This window comes from Lutjanus erythropterus, chromosome 6 (genome assembly GCF_056507025.1).
Source record: "Lutjanus erythropterus isolate fLutEry1 chromosome 6, fLutEry1.hap2, whole genome shotgun sequence".
NCBI lineage: Eukaryota > Metazoa > Chordata > Actinopteri > Lutjaniformes > Lutjanidae > Lutjanus > Lutjanus erythropterus.
The window spans coordinates 14352163-14373217 of NC_139322.1; the positions used below are offsets into that span (position 1 = coordinate 14352163).

The 21055-nt window shown below is 38.1% G+C and overlaps 2 protein-coding genes across 2 annotated transcripts in view; one reads left to right on the top strand and one right to left on the bottom strand.

Annotated features, from left to right (window-relative positions):
• Positions 1-9430, bottom strand: vgll4a (vestigial-like family member 4a). The gene is made up of 6 exons (XM_084720726.1): positions 9295-9430; positions 8612-8765; positions 6284-6446; positions 4936-5161; positions 3684-3798; positions 1-2750 (listed from the first exon to the last, which is right to left on the bottom strand). Exons 2-6 carry the CDS (start codon positions 8691-8693, stop codon positions 2551-2553), a joined length of 786 nt encoding a protein of 261 aa, XP_084576852.1. The 5' UTR covers positions 8694-8765; positions 9295-9430; the 3' UTR covers positions 1-2550.
• Positions 9427-21055, top strand: part of syn2a (synapsin IIa) — a 20196-nt gene continuing 8567 nt past the window's right edge. The window contains exons 1-2 of the mRNA XM_084720725.1: positions 9427-9562; positions 12167-12509. Of these exons, the coding sequence (XP_084576851.1) occupies positions 12169-12509 (341 nt within the window). The 5' untranslated portion in view covers positions 9427-9562; positions 12167-12168. The remainder of the gene's footprint in view (positions 9563-12166; positions 12510-21055) is intronic.

A 21055-nucleotide genomic window follows, 5' to 3' on the forward strand; every position in this document is an offset into this window, starting at 1 on the left:
TACAAGTTAGGCATCTGTTTGTTTATTTGGAAGAAATTAAGTACAAAACAGTGGCATTTTCTTCCAGAGAAATAAGGACAAGTGAACGAGTGTTTTTTTTTTTAATGTGGATGACACCTAGAGCAGGTCCTTTCTGCAAACAGTCTTTGAGATACAGGTAGTGTAAATGAAGCAATTAAATAACAAAATGGACTAATACCCCCAAACATATTACTGAAAAATCGACTTGTGTCAAACAAGAAGATTCCACGATAATCCCTAAATTCCACTAAGGTACACACAGAAAGCTAAACAAACTCGTTAAAACTGTTAGTACAGAAGTCTTTCTGACACTGCACCAAGAAAGTCTTTGAACAAAAGACTGTTTGTGTTCCTGCACTTATTCATCATCTGACATTTGTGGGAAAATAATCAACTTTTAGAAAGACAAAAAAGCATGGTTAGAAGATAATGAGCATCCATGCTACATATGAGTAAACTACTCTGAATAGAAACAAAATATCTATGATCATTCCGCGCGGCGCAATGATAGTCTTAAGAGTAAAATAAAATATGAAGACAGGATAGTGTATGTAACAATTAAAAAAAAACTGTAGAATATTAATACAAATGTATATGTTTTCACAGACAGTTAATGACATACGAAAAAAATCTGAATTTGCAATACTATATCTTAATCAGTGTTGACAAACAGGTTATGAAACTATGAGTAGAGAATTCCAGAAGGGTGAGAAATTAATCTAAAATAAAACCCAACAACACACGTTTTCTCTTTAGTAAAGGAAGATTTTTGTAGCTCACACCATGACATCACCTTGATTAAAAAAAGACACACATTAACTGTCACTTAAGTTTAGGGCTGCCCCCTGATAGTCAACTTACCATTAGTTGGTGCAAAGAATCTTAGTTGACCATGTTCTCATTTATTCGTTAGTCACAGAAAAAAAATAAACCTCAAATTCCATTTAGGAGCTGTGCCTTGTAGTTGCACCACAGACCTTTTTATCCAGCACACTGCTGCTGACTGCGCTGCAACTGCCATTAGCAAGTTAGCAGTCTTATGGGATAACATGTCTGAGATCAATGAAGGCCGGTTTGACAGGCAATACAACCCCTGAGGGAGTTTAACGATATGATGGCTTCGACCGGACTGTGACTCCGGGTGTGATGAAGAAAGTTCAGTCAGGGACAGGAGGCGTGAAGCAGTTGAGGAGTGAGTTTGTAAATTTGTGACTTGTTTTCTCAGTACACGTCGTCCGTAGTGATGACAAGTTGATGAGAATTTTCAGTTGAGGGCAGCCCTACTTAAGTTATACTTGCAAAACACAACCAAAGTGACTGTTCAGTGTCAGGCCATCATGGTGGAACATTTATGCCTACTCGTGAATTAAGGACACTCAATGCACGTGCATTAACATCTTAGTTATAAGGGAAATCAACTGTTTTGTCAGACAGAAACAAATCAAAATTAGAATTCCATTGTCAGTATGTTTTTTTTGCCAAAAGTCAACATGACTGTATTGACATGGTCAGAATAAATAAAGCCACTGCTAATAGACTGTGCTACAGAAGGTCCGATTTAGCTGTATTCAGTCATGTATAAAGCTATAGCATCCAGCTCCACAGAATAACAAAGCAGCATAGCCTTTTAAACTGCATTCAAACAACCTTGCCAGAGGCTGTGATTTGTAGATGGATGCTAAGATATACACCTACATATAGTAATGAAAACCAGATACAAAAAATATATTGAGTACAACTGTACCAGCAGTGAGTATTTCTAAATGTTACAGATAAAAAATAAATTCTGAGTAAATATATAGTATAGAATAAGGTTTGTAATAGAAACCAGCTATTTGAAACATGCTTTCTAGCTAGACACATCTACTATGATTGATATTAGTTTACTAAGTAATCAGCCACAGTGAGCATTATAGACAGGAAACTAAAATTATTTAGTTAACAGTGGATAAGTCCAGTTCGGGATCATAAAGAAGACTAGTCTAGTGTCTTCAGAAAGCAGGGGGGACTACAGTCTTCACTGCATTATAGTATCCTGCTCCCTAAACGGTCAGAAATGTAATATCGCAAATGAGACCTGGCTGTATTTTCAAGTAATAGAGATTAAAAAGCAGTGTGATTTTAGGATGAAAACAATAAAGACCAGATCTATGGCTTATATGTTGATGGGGAAAGGCAGAGAATTTCTTTGGCTATCAAGGCAGGTGAAAGGCAGGTAAAACAGAACATGAGCTCCTAACAACTGACCACTTTGTGAATCTCATTATCAATGTAAAATAAAATCTATGATTGTACAGCTAACATAGTCAACCCAACTATTTATTATTTTCTCTTCTTCAGTAGAAACCTTGCCAATTTTAGAGCACAAATATGACCTTGAGGTCCACAAGGGAACAGCGTATGTGAGCACCATGTCTTTCATTGTTCTTTGCTACGGGAAGTTGATGCTTGGCAAAAAATGACAGTGGGCAATCTCCACTATCATATGCAAACACTAAGCAAGTGTATGTAACATTTACTCCCGCTGCATCATGGATCTGCCTCTGGAGTTTGATGACCCCCACCCTTGGCCTTGATTTGGAGCCAAGCGTCTCCAAGGGCCTTGGCAAAGTGGTCATCCACTGAACCAGTGATGGACACCGAGTTGGACACAGGCTCTGCCTCTTTATAGTTTTTTCCAAGGCTGCGACGGAAGTGCTCCTCAATCACAGGATCACTTACTGTGTTAGCTAAGTATATGTGGATGAAGCAGACGAAAACCTGGTTATTAAAGGCATGTAATGTATAAAACAAACAGATAAGACTACTCCAAGTCCAAGTCCATAAAAATAAATATTTAGTTATATTTGGTCAAACTTTGGGCAATATATAGGGGAGATTTGAAAATGTTTTGGATAGCCAACATTATACACATTAAAATATAATACAGGTCAGTAGTACTGGCACCAGAGAGGACACTGTTCTCAACAATAATGATTTTTTAACTTATTTTGAACTGTGAAGGAATTAGTGGAAATCGACTGATCTGTACCATTTTTAATGCAAATATACACAGCATCACCCAGAATAATTCAAGAACATCTCTGCCTTTTAGGCTCAAATCTAGGGATGAACCGTTGGTGCTAACATTACAATTATTTCTAGACATTAGTTTTTTTCTGGAAGTAAAAAATAAAGCACCGAGGCAACACACATTCAATTTTGTCAAGTTTACACTTGACCAGAATTTTATATGTTAAAAACAATTCAATTAAGTCATTCTGTATGTCCTGTCAGCAGCTGCTTCTAAACCTATGGTATTGATCTCAAAAGCATAAACATAATTCATGTATAAATTTGACAAGTATAGGCCTAAATATAGTACACAGCCACTGAGCACATAATATGGATGGGAAACCTCATCAATGAGTGTTGCATTAAACCTTTGTCATACAAATGCAACATCTGGAATAATTCTAGCTATCATAAGCCTTAAACTACAACCAGATGTTGATGTCTTTTGGTCTTAGTCATTTGTTGACTGCAGTAAAAACATTACTGGGCTTGTTCAATATAACGTTATAGTGAACATATGAATAATATATAGAGGGGCTTTTTTCAAGTTACTATATATAAACATCAGATTACACAGTATACACTGTAATTACATTTTAAAGGCTTACCATTGGTCTTTCTCTGTTCAGCAGGTGGGCTGGGTGAGCAGCCATTCATGTGGCAGTGTGAGAGGTTACAATTGCGGTTGCTCGCAGGGGCACAGGTAATGACAGAGGGACGATTCTATAGGGCAAAAAAAATACATACAATCAGCTAACACAGACGCAGTACTATGTAGGGCAGAGGTCATCGGCTACATTTGTCCCAGGGCCAGAATATTTCTAAGAAGACACTATGAGGGCTGGGCTTTCAAATAACTAAACTTTATCTACTTTGGCCAAATGAGGCTATTCTTGTTTTATATTTTCACTCTAACAAAATTAATGTTGTTGTTATGTGCCTCTATCAGTGTGAACAGACATGGGAAATCTAAAATGATAATCGACTAGAAAACGCTCTCAGATGTCTGCAAAGGAGGCAGTTCACTGAGGACTTATTACAGACACATAATTCCAGAATGCAGTCTTGATTGTCAGGAATATTAATCAACTTGAACCAGTTTTATTGTTGTTTAAAAAAAAAAAAAAAAGTCAAGGCAACAATTGAGCAACCATGATCTGATTTCTGCCAACAGCAGGGCACATTAAAAAGAGCTGGTTACCTCGCTGAGAAGTTGGAGTTGTGAAGCCTGTTGCCTGCTCTTCATCTAAACAGCTCACTGTGGCTGCTCCTTCTTGTTGCATTATTCCCTGCAATATTTCAAACTGATCCGATGTCCAGAAATGACAAAAATGACCGTTGTCTTGTTTTGTAAGTGCATTTTTCATGAACGATAGCAGTAAGTGCAAAGTTCACTGTAATGGCTTCGAAACAAAGTCAACTCGCATTTCAACAGTTACCTTGCGCCAGTAGGAAATGTTTGGTTTGCATTAGCAGTAACTTAATACAGTATTTTTATGGGATTTCCTCACAGACATCTTGTTTGTAATACTGCAGATATATAAATATTGCAGTGCTTTAATCAGTGGCCATTCTGCGGGCTGGGTGAGAAGCTTGGCAGGCCAGATGTGGCCCACAGCCGCCAGTCGACATCACTGATGTAGCAGTTGGTACACCCTTTATGATCCCTTGATCCCTTGTGACAACATGGATACAGCAAGCATGAATTGGGCTTTAATTTATCTAATTTATTCAGCATAAAAATAATTTATTTATTTTATCACACTAGTTTATCATCAAGACCATATTTACAGTTTTGAGCTTTCATTCTTGCTGCTCAACATCAGATGCACCCTCCATAAGTGTTATAAGTTGACAAACCTGCTGCCGCTCGACGGTTGCACTCATGACAGTCCGCTCTTTGCCCCCGACTCCCACGTCGTGGCTGCTTTTGGTCAGAGCCAGAGGCTGGTCTACAGCATAGCCAGAAATGGAAGCATACAGGTGGTTCCCATGGAGACCGTTAGAGGAGGAAGTAATTTGCTCCACAGGAGTGCGACTGTGGCTCCAGTGCTCATTACGGTTGTCTCCAGCAGAGGGACGGGCCCTTGATAAAGAGAGTACATATAAAATATATAGCACCAACAGCTTTATCTTTTCATATAAAATTCATACTTTAGCTGTCACATCTTGTGTCAATAAAAAGATGATAGCACACACAGTAGACTGAGGTTGTGGTCTTAGTTGTCTTTTTTTGTGTGCAGCCTTTTCGTCATTATAGGCATCTCTTAGAATTACTTCAAAGATTATATGCGTGATTTCCCATTTGCAGACTTTGTTGTGCTGGCAATCTAAGATGTCTCTTAAAATTGTGGCACATCACAGCCAGGAGGTGGGTTTGCATTCCATTAGAGTTAATGTTAATGTTGCAAGGTCATAATCAGAATTTTATTTCAGAATCTCAAACTAGTTCCTAGTTTTATAACAAACTTGGGATTATGACTGCCAGGGATCAGACACATCAAATGCCACAACAAGATAAAGACACACACATTAAGACACCCTCCATTAGGGGGAGTGTGAAAATAAAACAAACAAACAAACAGCAATAGCAAACTGCTCTCCTATATAATAAGGCATCAGTAAATACCAATGTTTGGGCTTGGGAAAATGAAAAAAACATGATTCCATAGCAGCTCTACTAATAAAAAAACATATTACATCAAGTATAATAATCGTAAAATTACCTTGTGCTATTCTAAGCATTTCCATTAGTTAGCCATTGCAAACCAACTCCAATTTTGAGATTTTGTTCAAGATGTCATGTAATAATATAAATGCACAAATGTGAGTTCTGGTGTGTCCTTGACATTGTGATACAGTATGCTATAGTAAAACAGCTCATCTTATCGACTATGGTATGCCAGGTCAGCAAAACTGATACAAAATTAAAACCATTTAAGATTATGTACTGTACAAAACTAAAGAAAATGACAACATCTGTACTGAAGACAGCTCATGATTTATAATAATTTGGCTTTTTTAGTATGATAATGACAGAAGTGTCTGGTGAACTGCATGTTCCATAACACATTCTGCATGGATCAAAGATTAATACATTTGGAACACAAGATACTTTGCACACCATTTATTCAACCTGTAAAATTCAAAGAGCCAATGTGCGGACAAAGCCAAGTTTGACAGAGGATCATAACTGAAAGGCACTTACAGTTGAGTGGCAAACAATCTGCTCATTTTGGTCATGTGGTCATCATCACAGTTGATTCGGTCATTCATTTGTTCTTCACCATACTTCCGCTTGCTTGGGCAGTGTGGAGGAGGCCCAGTCATGTTGGACATAGCAGTGGGCAGGGAGGGTGTCCTGGACTCATCTGTGGGAAAGAAGTACAAAAACTCTAGTCAAATTTAGATTAAATTGAACAATAAGTACAGAACTCCACACTGAACATAAACTATGATAGCCTAATACATCTACATTTACGGTATCTTAACAATTTCTAAAAAGTCAGGTGAAGTGTCAGGTTTAATGCAAACACTAGTTAACCAGATTACAATTTCAGCAAGCCACAGTGTATGCCTGTCCAAAATAAAGTAGAAAACAGTTAAATTAAGTGCATTCTACTTAGTCACGTAATCCTACATAATGCACTGTACAAAAACAACATACACTGATCATCTCAAGACATTTCCCTGTGTTTACTTTATTCCAAATATTTCATGGGGGATACAGTCTCCCTATGGGCACAAAAAATGTGAAGGGGCAGTTTGTATCTAAATAAAAATAGAATTTTCTTCAAGCCTGTAGTGTTATTTGTCCATCTAGATAGTCCTGGAGTGAGTTGCTGAGTTTTGGAGACATCAGCTGTAGACATGTCTGCTTTCTCTCAAACATAATGCAACTAAAATGCACTTGGCCTATGGTGCTCAAGGCATCAAAAAATATATATATTTGAAAAACTCAACAGCAACGTCTTTTTCCAAAATTCATGACATGGTTACTCAAGATAATCGAGACCTGGTGGTGAGCAGTTTAATCATTTGATTTCATCAACCTACACGTGCCAACTACATCACCACACAGAAGGAAGCATGTATCTAACTTGAATGAATCTATGATTTCTATGGATGAGAGGCTTGTGACGGCACAGGATGTAAACAAAATGGCATCTTCCACAAATGAAGTGTAGCCTCTTTTCCATGAGTAGAAGCAAGCTTCTTTCTGTGCAGTTGGTGGTTGTAGTTTGGGAGAAAGTAAACAGTTCCTACATCAAACTGCTCACAACAAGGTTAGTGGATTATCCTGTGTGTGATGATTTCTGGAAAGAGAGATTGCGGTTGAGGGTTTGTTTGTTTTTTCTGTGCTTCTTTTGCTGCTTTGAGCACCACAAGCCAAGTGCCATGCAGGTCTATTATATTCAAAAAAAAAAACGGCAGACACCTTTACAGCCGATATCTCAATAACTCTACAACTCACACCAAAACAATCTAGATCAGTTATTCCCAAAGACTGGTTTGGGATCCATGGTTGGATCACAGGAGATTTTATTTGGGTCCCCAAATAAATAAATTACTATGGAGAAAATTCTGCACATTTAAGATTTATATCTGCAGTACACCTTTTATAAAGCATTTAAAATGAGAGGAAGAAAACAAGAGCCAGTTAATTCCATCTACATGTAGTTATTTTGTCTCATTTATTAAGTAGGCTAAAATGTCCCATGTTGTTTTCCTAATAAGAGTAAATGGGAAAACAATGAGATGACCCATTAACTAATGATTCCTCATTTATAAAGATTTATATGTAAGTTTTCAATAAAGTGTCAACATAATATAAGGTGACCTGAAAATGTCAATAAAAATAAACAATAAAAATGGTCAGGAACATTAGCACAAATGAACTCTTACCAGAATTTACTGATAAGGCTTATTGTGACTTGGGTCACAATGGTTGGTCATTTCAAAAAACTGGGTCCCCAGGAAAAAACTTTGGTAAACACTGATCTAGATAGATAAATTGCACTGCAGCTAAGAGAAAAATTATGTATTTTTGATCCCTTTAAGATTGACCATGCTGCATCAAATAAGACTAAACTTGTAGTTTGCTGTTATTATTCAGTAGCTTGATATCAGACTGAATTGTTAGATTATTTTTATATTCAGAGACTCAGTCGGCTCTCGATGTATACTTTCTCACAGGGTAAATACTATGCTATTTGCGTCGTATTTCCGGTATTCAAGATATAGCTTTACATTGACCACAAGAGTTGTATAAGAATTAAAACACACAGACACACACCCACTAAGGTTCCCTCGGCTGACTGTACGAGTTGAACCCTGTCGACTGATCTTGGATCAAAATTAATGTAAAGTTGTGTGTTTGACTCTAGCCATGGGGTGGGTAGAAGTCGACGTCAGTCGCAAACCAAAACAAGATTATGTTAGTGGTTAATTAGAAAACTCACAAGGTGTTAATTCCTCAAATAAGTTAAACACATAACATAAAAGGCACTACAACAAGTAAACATGGCAAACTAACCTTCGTAGTGCAGTCTACCGATGTTATTGTTCATCTTGTCCAGGAACTGAGAGTTCAACAGGTCCATTCTAGTGACTAGCATTTACACGAACAGGCTAGTTGCTAACATTGATGTTAGCAAGATATCCCAGCGATGGCAACAAAAACGTATGACCTGAGGGAGAGAAAAATTGGTAAAAAAATCACATATTAAACAGATATACTAACTTTATGTACATTTGAGAAAATTTAATGGAAATAGTTAACTTAAAGCTCTCTCGAAGTTAGCGGTTAGCTGGGTAACGATAGCTATCCTGACGCTGACGTTAACGATTCCAGGCTATCTAAACACGTAGGCTCAGCTAACGGCTACAATGTTAGGCTAGCTTTACCCAGCTACCTAACTTTACTGCTACCTAAGTTACACTAGAAAGAGAGACTCGCTGAGATTGTTGTAATAGTTATTATTACAGTGAACCGTTTCACACATATCGTTACACTAGTTAGCTTAGTCAACTATTATTTTAGTTGCAGGAGCTAGCACTCTCGCTAGCTAACTTTAGCTTACGCTACTTTGTAACACAACCCAAAGTTAGCTGTTCCCTTGCTAGTCTCCAACTTTGCAGTCAGCTACTTTAAATGTTCCAGATTCAGCTAACAAAACCGAACAACCGTTGAAGTACACCTCGCCAGTGACAACTTACAGTTGGCTTATGTCCAGTGGGTTTATGTCCCGCAAAGTACCGTAACGTTGATGTTCTCACTTCATCGACAAAATTAGCTTCACAGCCACAACATCAGCACGGCTAGCCCAGCTTGCCCTTACGCTGCATTCACGCACTTTCCCACCGCAGTAGTCTTCACACAAAAGAGGTGGTGAGCGGCCCTAGCGGAGACGAGGCGAACTAGGACGAAGTTACCGTGTATGGGAATCTGCTGGATACACATCTTGTGATGACATTCAGCTAAAAGGTAGGCTACATTTATCCAGCATAAGTATTGTTAACTTGATATGAACCACTGTATGGAGTTCTGCCTGTCAAAAAGTTCACCGATAACTAGCTACCAAAACAAAAATGATTTTAGAGACACGGCTGGAAAATTGTATACCTAACACAAAACAGCAATAATATAATAGAAAATTAAATATATCTTATTAAAAAGTTTGATGTTTTTTGTTTTTTTTTTGATGACATGTGAGGCATTATTTGCACTTTTTTCCTAAAAGCAGCTGCAACACACATCTTTAATTCTATTGACCATCGGTGAAGTTGTTCACCATGTTTTTACTTTTTTTTTTTTTTTTTTTTCATACAGTCTAAGGTTCTCATAGATGGGCATTACTCTCTGTGGTGGCCAGACATGAGGGTATAACCACTTATTTATAGAGTTTAAAGTTACAGGGACAGTGTGCATTAATGAATATGTCTGTAAATGTCCCAGTTAATTTCCATGTGTAGGCCCTGGGCATGTGCATGTAATAACAGCTAAAAAAGACACATAAAATACATTAAAACAGTAATGACTGCTACAAAGACACATAAAATAGATTAAAACAGTACAGACAGCTACAAAAAACATTGGTTGGTGAGCTTCACTACATCACTACTACCAGCTGAGGTCACCCTAACACCCATGAATAAGATTCAGTGCTGAGTGCAGCTTTCCTCAAGCCAATATACAAGTAAAAAAGGCACCACCATCTCTGTCTCATTATCAATACTAAAAAGGAAAACTAGTCATCACATCCAGCTCCAGTTTCAGTTGATATTTTGTCAAGAGGATGTGCACCCTATACTGTCCCACATATTATAGGCCTGCTGTACATCATATAGAAAATGACACACACCATGCAGAACCTTTATTTTGTATATCACCAAGTCAGAAATAAAAAAAATGGCTCAGAGAGGTTTACAGTCTGTCCAACATACAACACCCTCTGTTATTAGATCCTATATTTAATCATGGAAAAACTCTGTGTTGCTTTAACAAGAAAAAACTCAAATAATCACACAACAGATGTGTGAAGAGTAACGGGTGACCACGAAATTACAATATGGAGAAACAGAATGACAATATTAACAAAATACAAACATGCAAACTATAATTAGAGCTGGGATTTGTCTGTCATGGACTCCACTTTTCATGTGAAGCTCAGCTTCACTACAAAACTGACAATTAAAATTGGTGTCATAGCCTACATCTATTGATGGTGCCATTTCCTTAGGCTGGCTACAGATGCCAAATCCAAAAAATTCAAGTGTCTGAGGACAATAGAGAATTTAGCCTTATTAACTTTTGAGAGTTTAGGTTGTAGACCCCTGTACTAGTAGAATAATGCAAAGCTAATTTGGGCATTTGGACTAAATGTTAACTTAGACCCTAGTTAGTCGACATTTAAAAGCAAATCCAAGGATATATTTTGTAAACAATTCATCATAGTTCAACTCCATGTGTCCTAGCTCTGGACCACTGGAGGGTGGCCTCTCTGTCCCTGTCAGTGTGGTTTAAATCTCTTGATGGCCGAAGGAGTGTGCTCAGACATCAGTGGTTAACCAGCTGAGCATATTTCAGCATAATGGCACCAGTCAACTAGTAATTCTAGCTTTATGGTGGTTTGATAGAAAATATTAATGCTGAGAAATAAGGATTTCATTGCCTCAACAATAAGATGTATAAAATCCTAAGATTATTGTGTCTCAGACTGAAACTGGATCAGATTTGTGGTGACCTTTGAGCATGGCAAGTTATAGATTTATTGATTTGTTTCCTATGCCATTTTGAAAATGTCCACCAGTTACTTGTGTTGGAGACATAGTGGTCTGCCACAGCTTATATCTTTCCCCCTATATTTCTTATATATTAGACTGTTAGAGCAGCCTGTTAATGTATTATGAGGAGGATTATTGGCGGCTTCCTTTGACATTCAAATGTTTTTTTTTCTTCCGGAAATTGAGAATGATAATTCAATTAAGAAAGAGGTTTTATTGCATGCATCTGTGTCCCAGGGGACTGCTGGTGACGTTTGTCCTCTCATTCAACATTGCCCACTAGTCCTAACAGCCATTTTAGATTTCATGGCTGCATTTTACACACACAGAGACATGCTGTGCGTGGACACAGGGCAGGGAAAACACGAGGAGCAGAGAGAGCAGGAGCAAGGCGATGGTGCTGGAGTACTCTGTATACCCTCCTGCACTTACACTGGAAACCCCTCTATTATAAATGCTGTGGTTCAAGAAAGCATGACGCCTGTGAGGCAGTAGAAAATGGGGGAGGGGTAGTGTGTGAGTGAGAGGAGAGGACGAGAGGAGGAAACAGAGGCACAGCCGGAGCATCACCGGCGATGGTTGAGGAAAGCACAGGGTAAGGGGATTGGTTGAGGGAGGGTGTAGCGTCACAGCCAGTGAGGGGGAGCTCTAAGGATGCTCCGCTGAACTGGGAGGGAGTACATTCGCTGGGAGTTTTGCATTGAGAGCTCAGCCATTATCATCTGTACGCTGAGGACAGGGACTCCTCTGCAGAATCTTTCTCCACACCCAGTGCTTGTTGACTTTCCTGCTCTCTCTGCTGCAGCCATGAATTATTTGCGTCGGCGTCTCTCGGACAGCACGTTCATCTCCAACCTGCCCAATGGCTACATGACAGACCTCCAGAGGCCCGACCAACCCCAGCCTCCTCCACCTGCCTCCACCACCCCTGCCAAGTCTCCTACATCTGGGCCTACACCTCCAGCCACTTCCCCTGCTCCAGAGAGGAAACCCCAGCCGGCTCAGTCCACCGGAGCGGGCTTCTTCAGCTCCATCACCAACGTTGTGAAGCAGACAGCTGCCTCAGCAGGACTAGTGGAGCAGACCCAAGTCACGACACCTAAGAAGTTCAAGATTCTCCTGGTAATTGATGAACCACAGCAGGAATGGTAAGACAATGTGTTCCCATACTTATATAATTCACCTTAAACCATGAATAGGCTTTTGTTTGTTTGCTCAACCTTAATGCTGGTTTTCTCCCCATGATTCCTTTGAATGTAGTAGTTAGGTAAGGGTTAAAGAAGCACTGAAACAACATGAAGCACCCTGCAGATGTGAATGGGCGCTGCTGCTGTGGTTTGATGGTACAACATGCCAGTGTTACAACAGAGGCAGCCAATACTTAAAGAAAACACGGTCCATTGAGTTTCAGCAGTAATGACACCAAGACAGTGGATTTTTATTGTCCCTATTTTGTCTTGTGTTGTAAGAAATATTTTTCTGCAGTATTTCATTTTGTTACACATTTTGGAGCAACAGAAGGAATGATTTATGGCAGCTGCCTGTAAAAAAAAAATGGGCAAATTAACCAAAATCATTAACAGGATTGCCCTGTAGGGTGTCTTAAAAATGGATGTTCCACAGGTCGTGCACAACTGGGAAAATGTACACTATTTCTCTGAATACTGCAGTGCTTTCCCTCCATCAATGGGGTTTCCCCCTGCTTACTGATCGCAGCTCACGTGACATCCCCTGCGCTAACATAGGGAACAATTAATGTAACTAACTGCAGCACATGGTGCATAGGGTTCTTGTATGATGGTTACTCCATTTTACAAGTGGTGTACCACAGATGGCGAAGTAAAAACACAAATACCATCATCTGCATGGCTATATTTCTCAGCCTGCTGGGAGAAAGGGCCATTATTTATTATTGTTTATGTTTAATTTATCGAAGAAGGGACAATGCACATTAATTAACACAAGTGCTTGGGAGCATCATGTAAATGTGCCAGGATTATCCATGCAGGCAAATCTTAATTTCCATTTGCATATAAACACTTTAAATCATAATATACAAGAACACATAAGCACCGACAAAAAGTAAAACAATGAAATAACCTCTACTCCTGACTATGGCACCATTGTCCATTAACCACTTTTTTTTTATAGATTTGAAGAAAGAGTGAAAATTCTTTATACACAAGTGAAATATCTACAATATGATAATGTTTCCTCAGTTTAAGAAATCATATTTAGGTAAAATTTGTGTAAAATGTTAACAGTGGCCTTTGTCCATTGTCCCAGTCATCGTCCCGGGGGATCTTACTCAGTGGTAACTTGCATCTTCTGTTCTGTCTGTCTACTGTGGTAAGGAATTAAAGTGCTCTAAATGAGTATGCAGTCAGATTTAGAGGAAATCTAATTTTGCGTAGGGACTGATATCTTGTTGAAAAGTAAAGAATGTGTTAATTCTGTCTCCACATGATCAACACTTGTTTACACAGCTGCTATATTCTCCACAGCAGTGTGTGTGTGTGAAGAGCTGTGTAGCTGGATAATGCAGTGGATGTCCCACACTTTAACACAATTCATCTTTGTGATTTCTGTTGCCTCCTATTGTTTAATATTTCATAAGGCAGGGAAATATATTGAAATTATAGTGATATAATGATATGAAACTTTATCGGTATCTCTTGAAATGGCACAAGCATTCTTGTCCTAGATTTAAAGGCTGCATTATAGTAATTTTCTGAACTTACCAGACTGTTCTAGCTGTTCTATTATTTTCCTTTACTCACTTGGTCATTATATCCACATTACTGATTATTATCCATCAAAAATCACATTGTGCTAGGATTTTCTGAAAGAAAATATTATAACATTCCTACAATATCCATATTGAGGTATAAAATCTCATGATATTTGATTTTGTTCACATTGCCCAGCCGTACTATTTGTGGACATTATTAAAAAGCACAAAACTAAAGCTCAACTCTGTAACACTTTACTGATATACAGTGCAAAGAGACTACTTTCACAGTGGATGATATGCTGACCTTGTGGAATATTTGGACTTTATTGAGGCACTGAAAATAAAATCTGAATTAACTACACCCCTTCTTTGACCATTTGACAGTATCACAATATTTGGTTGTTAGATCTGATTTTAAAAAGGTGAACTATCCTGAAACATGCTGTAAGGTTGCCAAAAGTGTCAATACTTTTTTAATACCATGTTTAAAATTATATGATCTCTGTTAATTATTAATTTGATGGTGTCAAAAATACCAAAGCTATAAAAAATGATCTAAGTAAGTAATAGTCTGTAGTAGTCTGTAATAGTCCTCAGTTCCATTCATTCATTATTGTCCTGCCTGAACCTTGATTTGCAGCAAAGCAAAACTAGACAGTGTTCAGTGGCTTTTTCTGTGCCAGGTTAATTTAATAAAAAAGAGGAAAAAATGATCCTATGTTGTGTGCCAAGGAGCTTTTTTGCTGTTGTATCAGAAGATGAATTAATTATTGTTTTAATACTAGTATTGCATCAAAGTGTAAAATTCAGGTATCATGACAACATTAGCGAGCTGCACAGATGGCAACAAGCCTTTACACTTGGGCTTCATCGATGCAGGATATGTCATGAAGTATACAAAATGTGTCACATCAAGGTTAATATGTCGTCTGTATTGTGCATCATGTAGCAACCGTAACAAGATGGCCGCTCTAGCAGAATTTCAATTTCCACTGATTAAGCTACATGTACTGCTCAAAACACACAAAATTACACAAATATTAGGATATCCGCTTGCCTAATTAAGGTGGCCTTGCAGTGTCATCTTCTCCTGTTTATGTGTGTGCAGGACTGGCCATTTATATAATAGAAACCTTGATCAATGTTAATAAGATCAGACCCTCGTCTGCGGGATGGATGCCAGCGTCCAGCCTTATGCTTTCACTTGTTCCACATTTGTTATAAGTGAAAAGGAAGCTGCTTGTTGAGGAATAAGGATTATAGTCTGATGTGCCAATACACTGGCAGAAGAACACAGTCTAATACATTAAACTAAAACCATGTCATTCATCAAAGGTCATTCTAATTGGGAATATTGAGTTGGCTGGGTTGGGAGTAAGATAATGCTGCACACCCCATTGTTCTTACTGTCAATATTTAACATGATATAATGCCAAGTATTTCTTCTGTATTTCAGAAAAACATAAAATGATTTCCCGTATTACATTATTTCTGTGTCTAATGCAGTTTCATCAATATCATGTTATCTCGATGTGTTCATTAACTCCACAGACTAGTGTTGCTTGTAATGTTTTCTTGCTTCATATATCTAGTACACGTCCACCAGGGAGATCGGCTAAAATACTCCATTCAAAAGGCTTCCTCTGTCTGAGTGCTGCATCTATTTTTCATGGCTGCTCAATATCACTTGAGTGGGGAGTTGAACATGTTTGCTCACTAGGTTTGGCTTCTTTTGGTTGCTTCTCAGAGACCTTTCACCCAGTAAGTCACTGCGGTAGCCAGGGTTTTACTCATAGCAATGCAGATCTACTTTACTCATATCCGGTGGCATAGGTATTAATGTAGTGCTGCCATCTGAGATGGTACTGTTTGGACCATTAACTATAACATAAAGACACAAATATTGCATTGGGAATGATTTGGATAAGAAAGTTTCAGAAAAGTACTGACTTGTTTGACATACTGCATACTCTGTATTCAGCTCTCAGCAGGAGCGGGGCAAAAAGTTAAAAAAAATATATAGCTTTTGGCAAGCTTTAAGAAGATGAAATGACTCTTTATTTTTATGGAGGTTTTGCTGAGTAGCTAATATTTTCTGTAATGTTGGCACACCTTGAGTCTGAGGGCTTATTTATGTTCTGTACCTTGTTGTGAAATGAGCTGTTTTGCTTGTATCCACTGCAACAAAAGAAAGCAACATGAGTGATGAGACCTGGTGGCCCCAAGACACAGAGTGGAAGTCCTTCAGACTAATTACATCTGACAGATGGTTCAGCCATCAGCATCTATTTATCAGATGAAATGAGTCAAATCCCAGATGAGATATATACGTGTGTGTATATATATATATATATATATATATATATATATATATATATATATATATATATATATATAAGTGATGAGACATTACAATGACACTGTGAAAATATACTGTATTTAGTACTTATGGTGCCACCCACATTGACGTTTCCATACTGTCTAGATTCTTTGTTGCCACGAGTCAGTTCAAGCATTTTCAGTATATCAAGGAAATTACAATGAATTCTAGGTGTTGTAGAGAAAAAAATGTTGACTATTTCTTAGATTCTTGGTAGTTAAAAATGTTTAAAAAAAAGCCATGATGTACACATGTGCAAAAAGTTGTCATGAATTGACTTTGGCAATAACTGTCAAGTCATGTATGTACAATTGCATATTAAAAACAGTGCAGCAGTTCAGTACCATATTAAGACATTTTTTTAATTGCAGTATCACAGTATTCAATATATTGTTACATCCCTGTTGCACATGTTGTTAAATTTCACAGTACCGAATGCAAAATATCCTGCAATTTTAGAATCAGAAGACATGATCACGGACAATTATTTGAATAAGGTCTTTGTTGTGCAACAGGTTGTGTTGAGCAGAATAATTAACTGTGTGGGATAAATCGTGTGCTGATAAAATGAGTGATTGCCAGAGTCACAGCACATATAGACAGTGACGTCTTCTGTCATTCAGCCAGTGTTTTTACTTGTTAGATGAAGCTCTTTCAGAGAGGTTCGTTTTGTGCCAGGGAACCATTGCTGTGTCATAAATTTCTCTTTTGACAGGAGGAGCAGATGTATTACTTATCAGACTAATGGCCAGTGTGTACTGCTTCCTTATTCTCTCTATAATGTAGTTTAATTTAAACTAGATTTCCTTTAATTCAGCCACTTAATGTTCAAAGGTACAAAAACACATGGGGGACTGCTTTAACTTGAATCAAGACAGGAATGTTTTGGACTGTGAGCTTAACCTTATTCAAACAGTACCCACATGTTAGAGTGAATGTTAAGTAGGCTAACTGATGAGACATTAAAATTCAGCAAGGGCTCCCGATTACCGAGCTCTCGGGTGAATCATCTGAATGAAAAATTCTCTCACAGCAGTATGTAATTTGGCAATGCTTTAACATAGCAGCCTGTAACTATTAATGAAGTTGATTAATTTTTCATTGTGTATATTATATATTACCTAATGTCTATATTGTCTTACTTCCACTTGAAATCACAAAAGAGCAATGAATTTTGCCTTGTTTGGTTTCTCGCCTCATCTTTAATTCAAATCAAGAGTACCCGTATCGATTCTTGCAAATGAATGATCCAAGTAAACATCTACAATACACTATCCTGCTTCTCTCTCTGTCTCAGTGAGCAGCTGCAGGCACAGCGCCTGGAGACTAATTCCAGTTTTAAGGCCAGAGCGTTTGTCAAGGGCAAAGGCAGAACCCATACAAAATGTTTATAGCTTTTATCTGAAACTTCTAAGTAATGTATATGACAGTCAAAGTAGATACAAGATCCTTAGTGAATTTGTGTTATATGAATCTTGTATAATTTAGGAACTTTTAAGTACTACATATGACAGTAAATCCACATAGAGTATCCTTAGTAGACACGTGTAACATCAAACTTAAAATACTAGTGCAAAGTACAAATTGTACAAGACACATAAGATGTCACACGTATGACACATGCAAACAAAAAAAACACAACTGAGACATTTAAATATTAAAAAACTACAGTCATCATGAAATTCCTCAGCCCATTGCTCTCTCTCCCCTGCCTTTCCTGCCTCTCTCTAACTGCCACTATCATTATAATAAGCAGAAACGTTTAATGACAAACATATGAAAGATAAATGGAAAACATAATTTTCAGTTTACTTATGAACAACATACATAATGTTTACTTGATTCAGACTTAACTAGTAAATCATGAAGTTATGATCATAGAAGTCATAGTTATATGTAAAGTGTATTACTCCATGAGCTGAGGAACACTTCACACACTTCGTCACTGCACCAACAAATGCAAGTAAGACTCTACCATGCAAAGTAGAAGCCAAATATCAATAACTTCCAGAAACGCCTCCGACTCCTCTGGGCCCAGGCTCATCTGAGATGGACTGATCCAAAGTAGAAAAGTGTGCTGTGGCCTGAGAAGTCCACATTTCAGATTGTTTTCAGAAATCCTGGACATTGTGTCCTCTGGGCTAAAGAACCATGCAGATTGTTACTAGCGCTGTGATGGTATGGGGTTGTGTTAGCGCCCATGGCCCATCTGTGAAGCCGCTGTTGAAACTGAGAGGTACATACAGGTTTTGGAGAAACATAAGCTGCCATCCAGACAGCGTCTTTTTCAGGGATGTCCCTGCTTATTCCAGCAAGAAATTCTGCACGTGTTACAACAGCGTGGCTTCATAGTAAAATAGTGCAGGTATGAGACTGACCTGCCTGCAGTACAGACCTGTCTCTCTTTAAAAATACGTGTTTTATTATGAAACGCAAAAATGGCAACGGAGACCGTGGACAGTTGAGCAACTGAAGTTGTGTATCAAACAAGCATAAGAAATAAATTTACTTTCAAAACTTCAAAATTAGTGTCCTCAGTTCCCAAACACTTACAGAATGTTGCTGATCTGACACTGTTCTCAAATTAAGAATGAGTTTATAGAAACAATCCAGTTCATCAGTTTGAACATATATTTTGTGTTTGTACTGAATTCACTTCAATTGCAGGTCAAAAATAATTTGCAGATCATCCCATTCTTTTTTTATTTATGTTTTGCACAGCATTCCAACTTTTTTGGAACCAGGGTTTTACACTATATTTAAAACACAAGTTGTTTTCTTTTCCGTATGGGAAATAGTGCTAATATATACTGATAATGTCCTTTGTTTTTGGATGAAAGCTAAGGATAACACTGAAAAGGCTTAAATTTTAACTACAGGAGCTGAGGCGTGACCGTCAAATACAAATGCAAATTAATGCTCTGTGCTGAAAGATCATGCTAAACATGGTGCTTTCTTAAGGCTTTTATGGTCAGTATGCTGAGCTGGACTCAAGGTGATGATAAAACATAGTTTGAACACATAATCACATCATGCTTCCTCCACAAAGCCATTCCCCCTGCTGAAGATTCAAATTTGAATGGCAAAATGAAATCAGAGGCTTGTCTTTCTCATGTCTCGCGTCTGTGTTTATTTCAGGGGGGTTGTGTTTTGGAAACACCGTCTCAGTCTACAGTATGTATCGCCAAAGAGCATTCATCACTGTGCAGAGCAGGCTTTTCATTTTCCCAGATATAGATGCTGTGATTCATATTTTAATGCTTGTTTTCCTCCACAGCCAAATAGATCCCCGTGCTCTAATTAGATTGGGGATGAATTATTCAGCTTTACCTCCCCACTAAATATGCAGGAAGTGCAGGGTACTTGACAGCAGGGTGACATAAACTAAGAAAAAGAGGAACTTCACAAGGTGCCGTCAAAATATGTCAGCGTAGCCATACTGAAACATGGACATTCTACAAATCCCATTTGAGTAAAAGTAGTTTCATAATGTTTTGCACCACACTGCAGTGGATTGCTGTTAGTTTAAGTATGAACTTGAAACCAGAATGAAACCTCCTCCATAGCGACTTGAGGAAATAGGAATAGGGTTCTTTTGTGGGCCCCCTTTAGTATTGATTTACTGAGGATAACTGCAGTAGCTTCTGCTGTCAGAGCTTATGTCGTCATGTCCAGCTCCTGTACATCAGTATAGGAAAAAAGCCTAAGAAATCGAACACACTGTTAGCACACTGACAATTACTGTGTAGCCTCTGCAGTTTTTAGCTGTCTGTGGTGTCAGACACTGATCCATCTTAATCTTAAATCCCACAGGGAAAGATTCCCTCTTCAATGGTCATTCTGGGAAAAACCCACAGGTGTAATTTTTATTCAAGCCAGAAAAGCTGGAGACTCTCTTTTTTGAAAAGTGCTGAATCACTCAATCACGCAACTCATGAAAAGGTGCAACCATTTTCTGAAATTGAGAATTCAGTGTATCCAGAATAAATGTCACCTTACTGCATCATACCCCGCTGGGTGGTTCTGCTAGTGGACCAGGCAGTAAAAATGCTTACTTGTATCTGTTTATGTTGTGGTAGGCATGTCTTTAAAAACTGACTGTTTTACTTTGTGCCTCAGTGACAGTTAAACAAGCTACCCAGCAGCAGGGTTGCCAGGTCTGGATTTTTCTCAGGCTGAATTTTTTGTTTGCTGGTTGGATGGACCTATTACTTTATTAATATCTATAAATACACATTGATATTTGAAATGAAATCATTTATTTAGACCTAAATCTTACCAAATTGACTTCAGACAGCACACATCACAAGCACACCCACATAAAGACACACAAACAGTCTGGTTTTGATCTGGACTGGTTTTGTCACACAGACCTGGCAACCCTGTCCAGCAGAACCTCTTTCTCTCTTCTTTCCTGTTTCCTGTACCTAGATATGCTATGTGCTAGACTCATCAATGTTGGAAAAAAAAACAGACTTTGATGATAGTAAAAGATGTTGCTGGGGAAACTACAAAAAAGACATCAGAATGCTAGCTAACCAGTTAACTAACTATTGATGCAGATTAGCTAAATTAAGATG

Bases quoted from the DNA above. Each gene is read 5' to 3' on its own strand.
- vgll4a (XM_084720726.1), bottom strand. From the start codon at position 8,693: ATGCTAGTCACTAGAATGGACCTGTTGAACTCTCAGTTCCTGGACAAG. The intron at 6,447-8,611 runs GTTAGTTTGCCA...TCTTTCCCACAG, and splicing joins CGGTAGACTGCACTACGAAG to ATGAGTCCAGGACACCCTCC. The intron at 2,751-3,683 runs GTAAGCCTTTAA...ACATATACTTAG, and splicing joins TGAACAGAGAAAGACCAATG to CTAACACAGTAAGTGATCCT.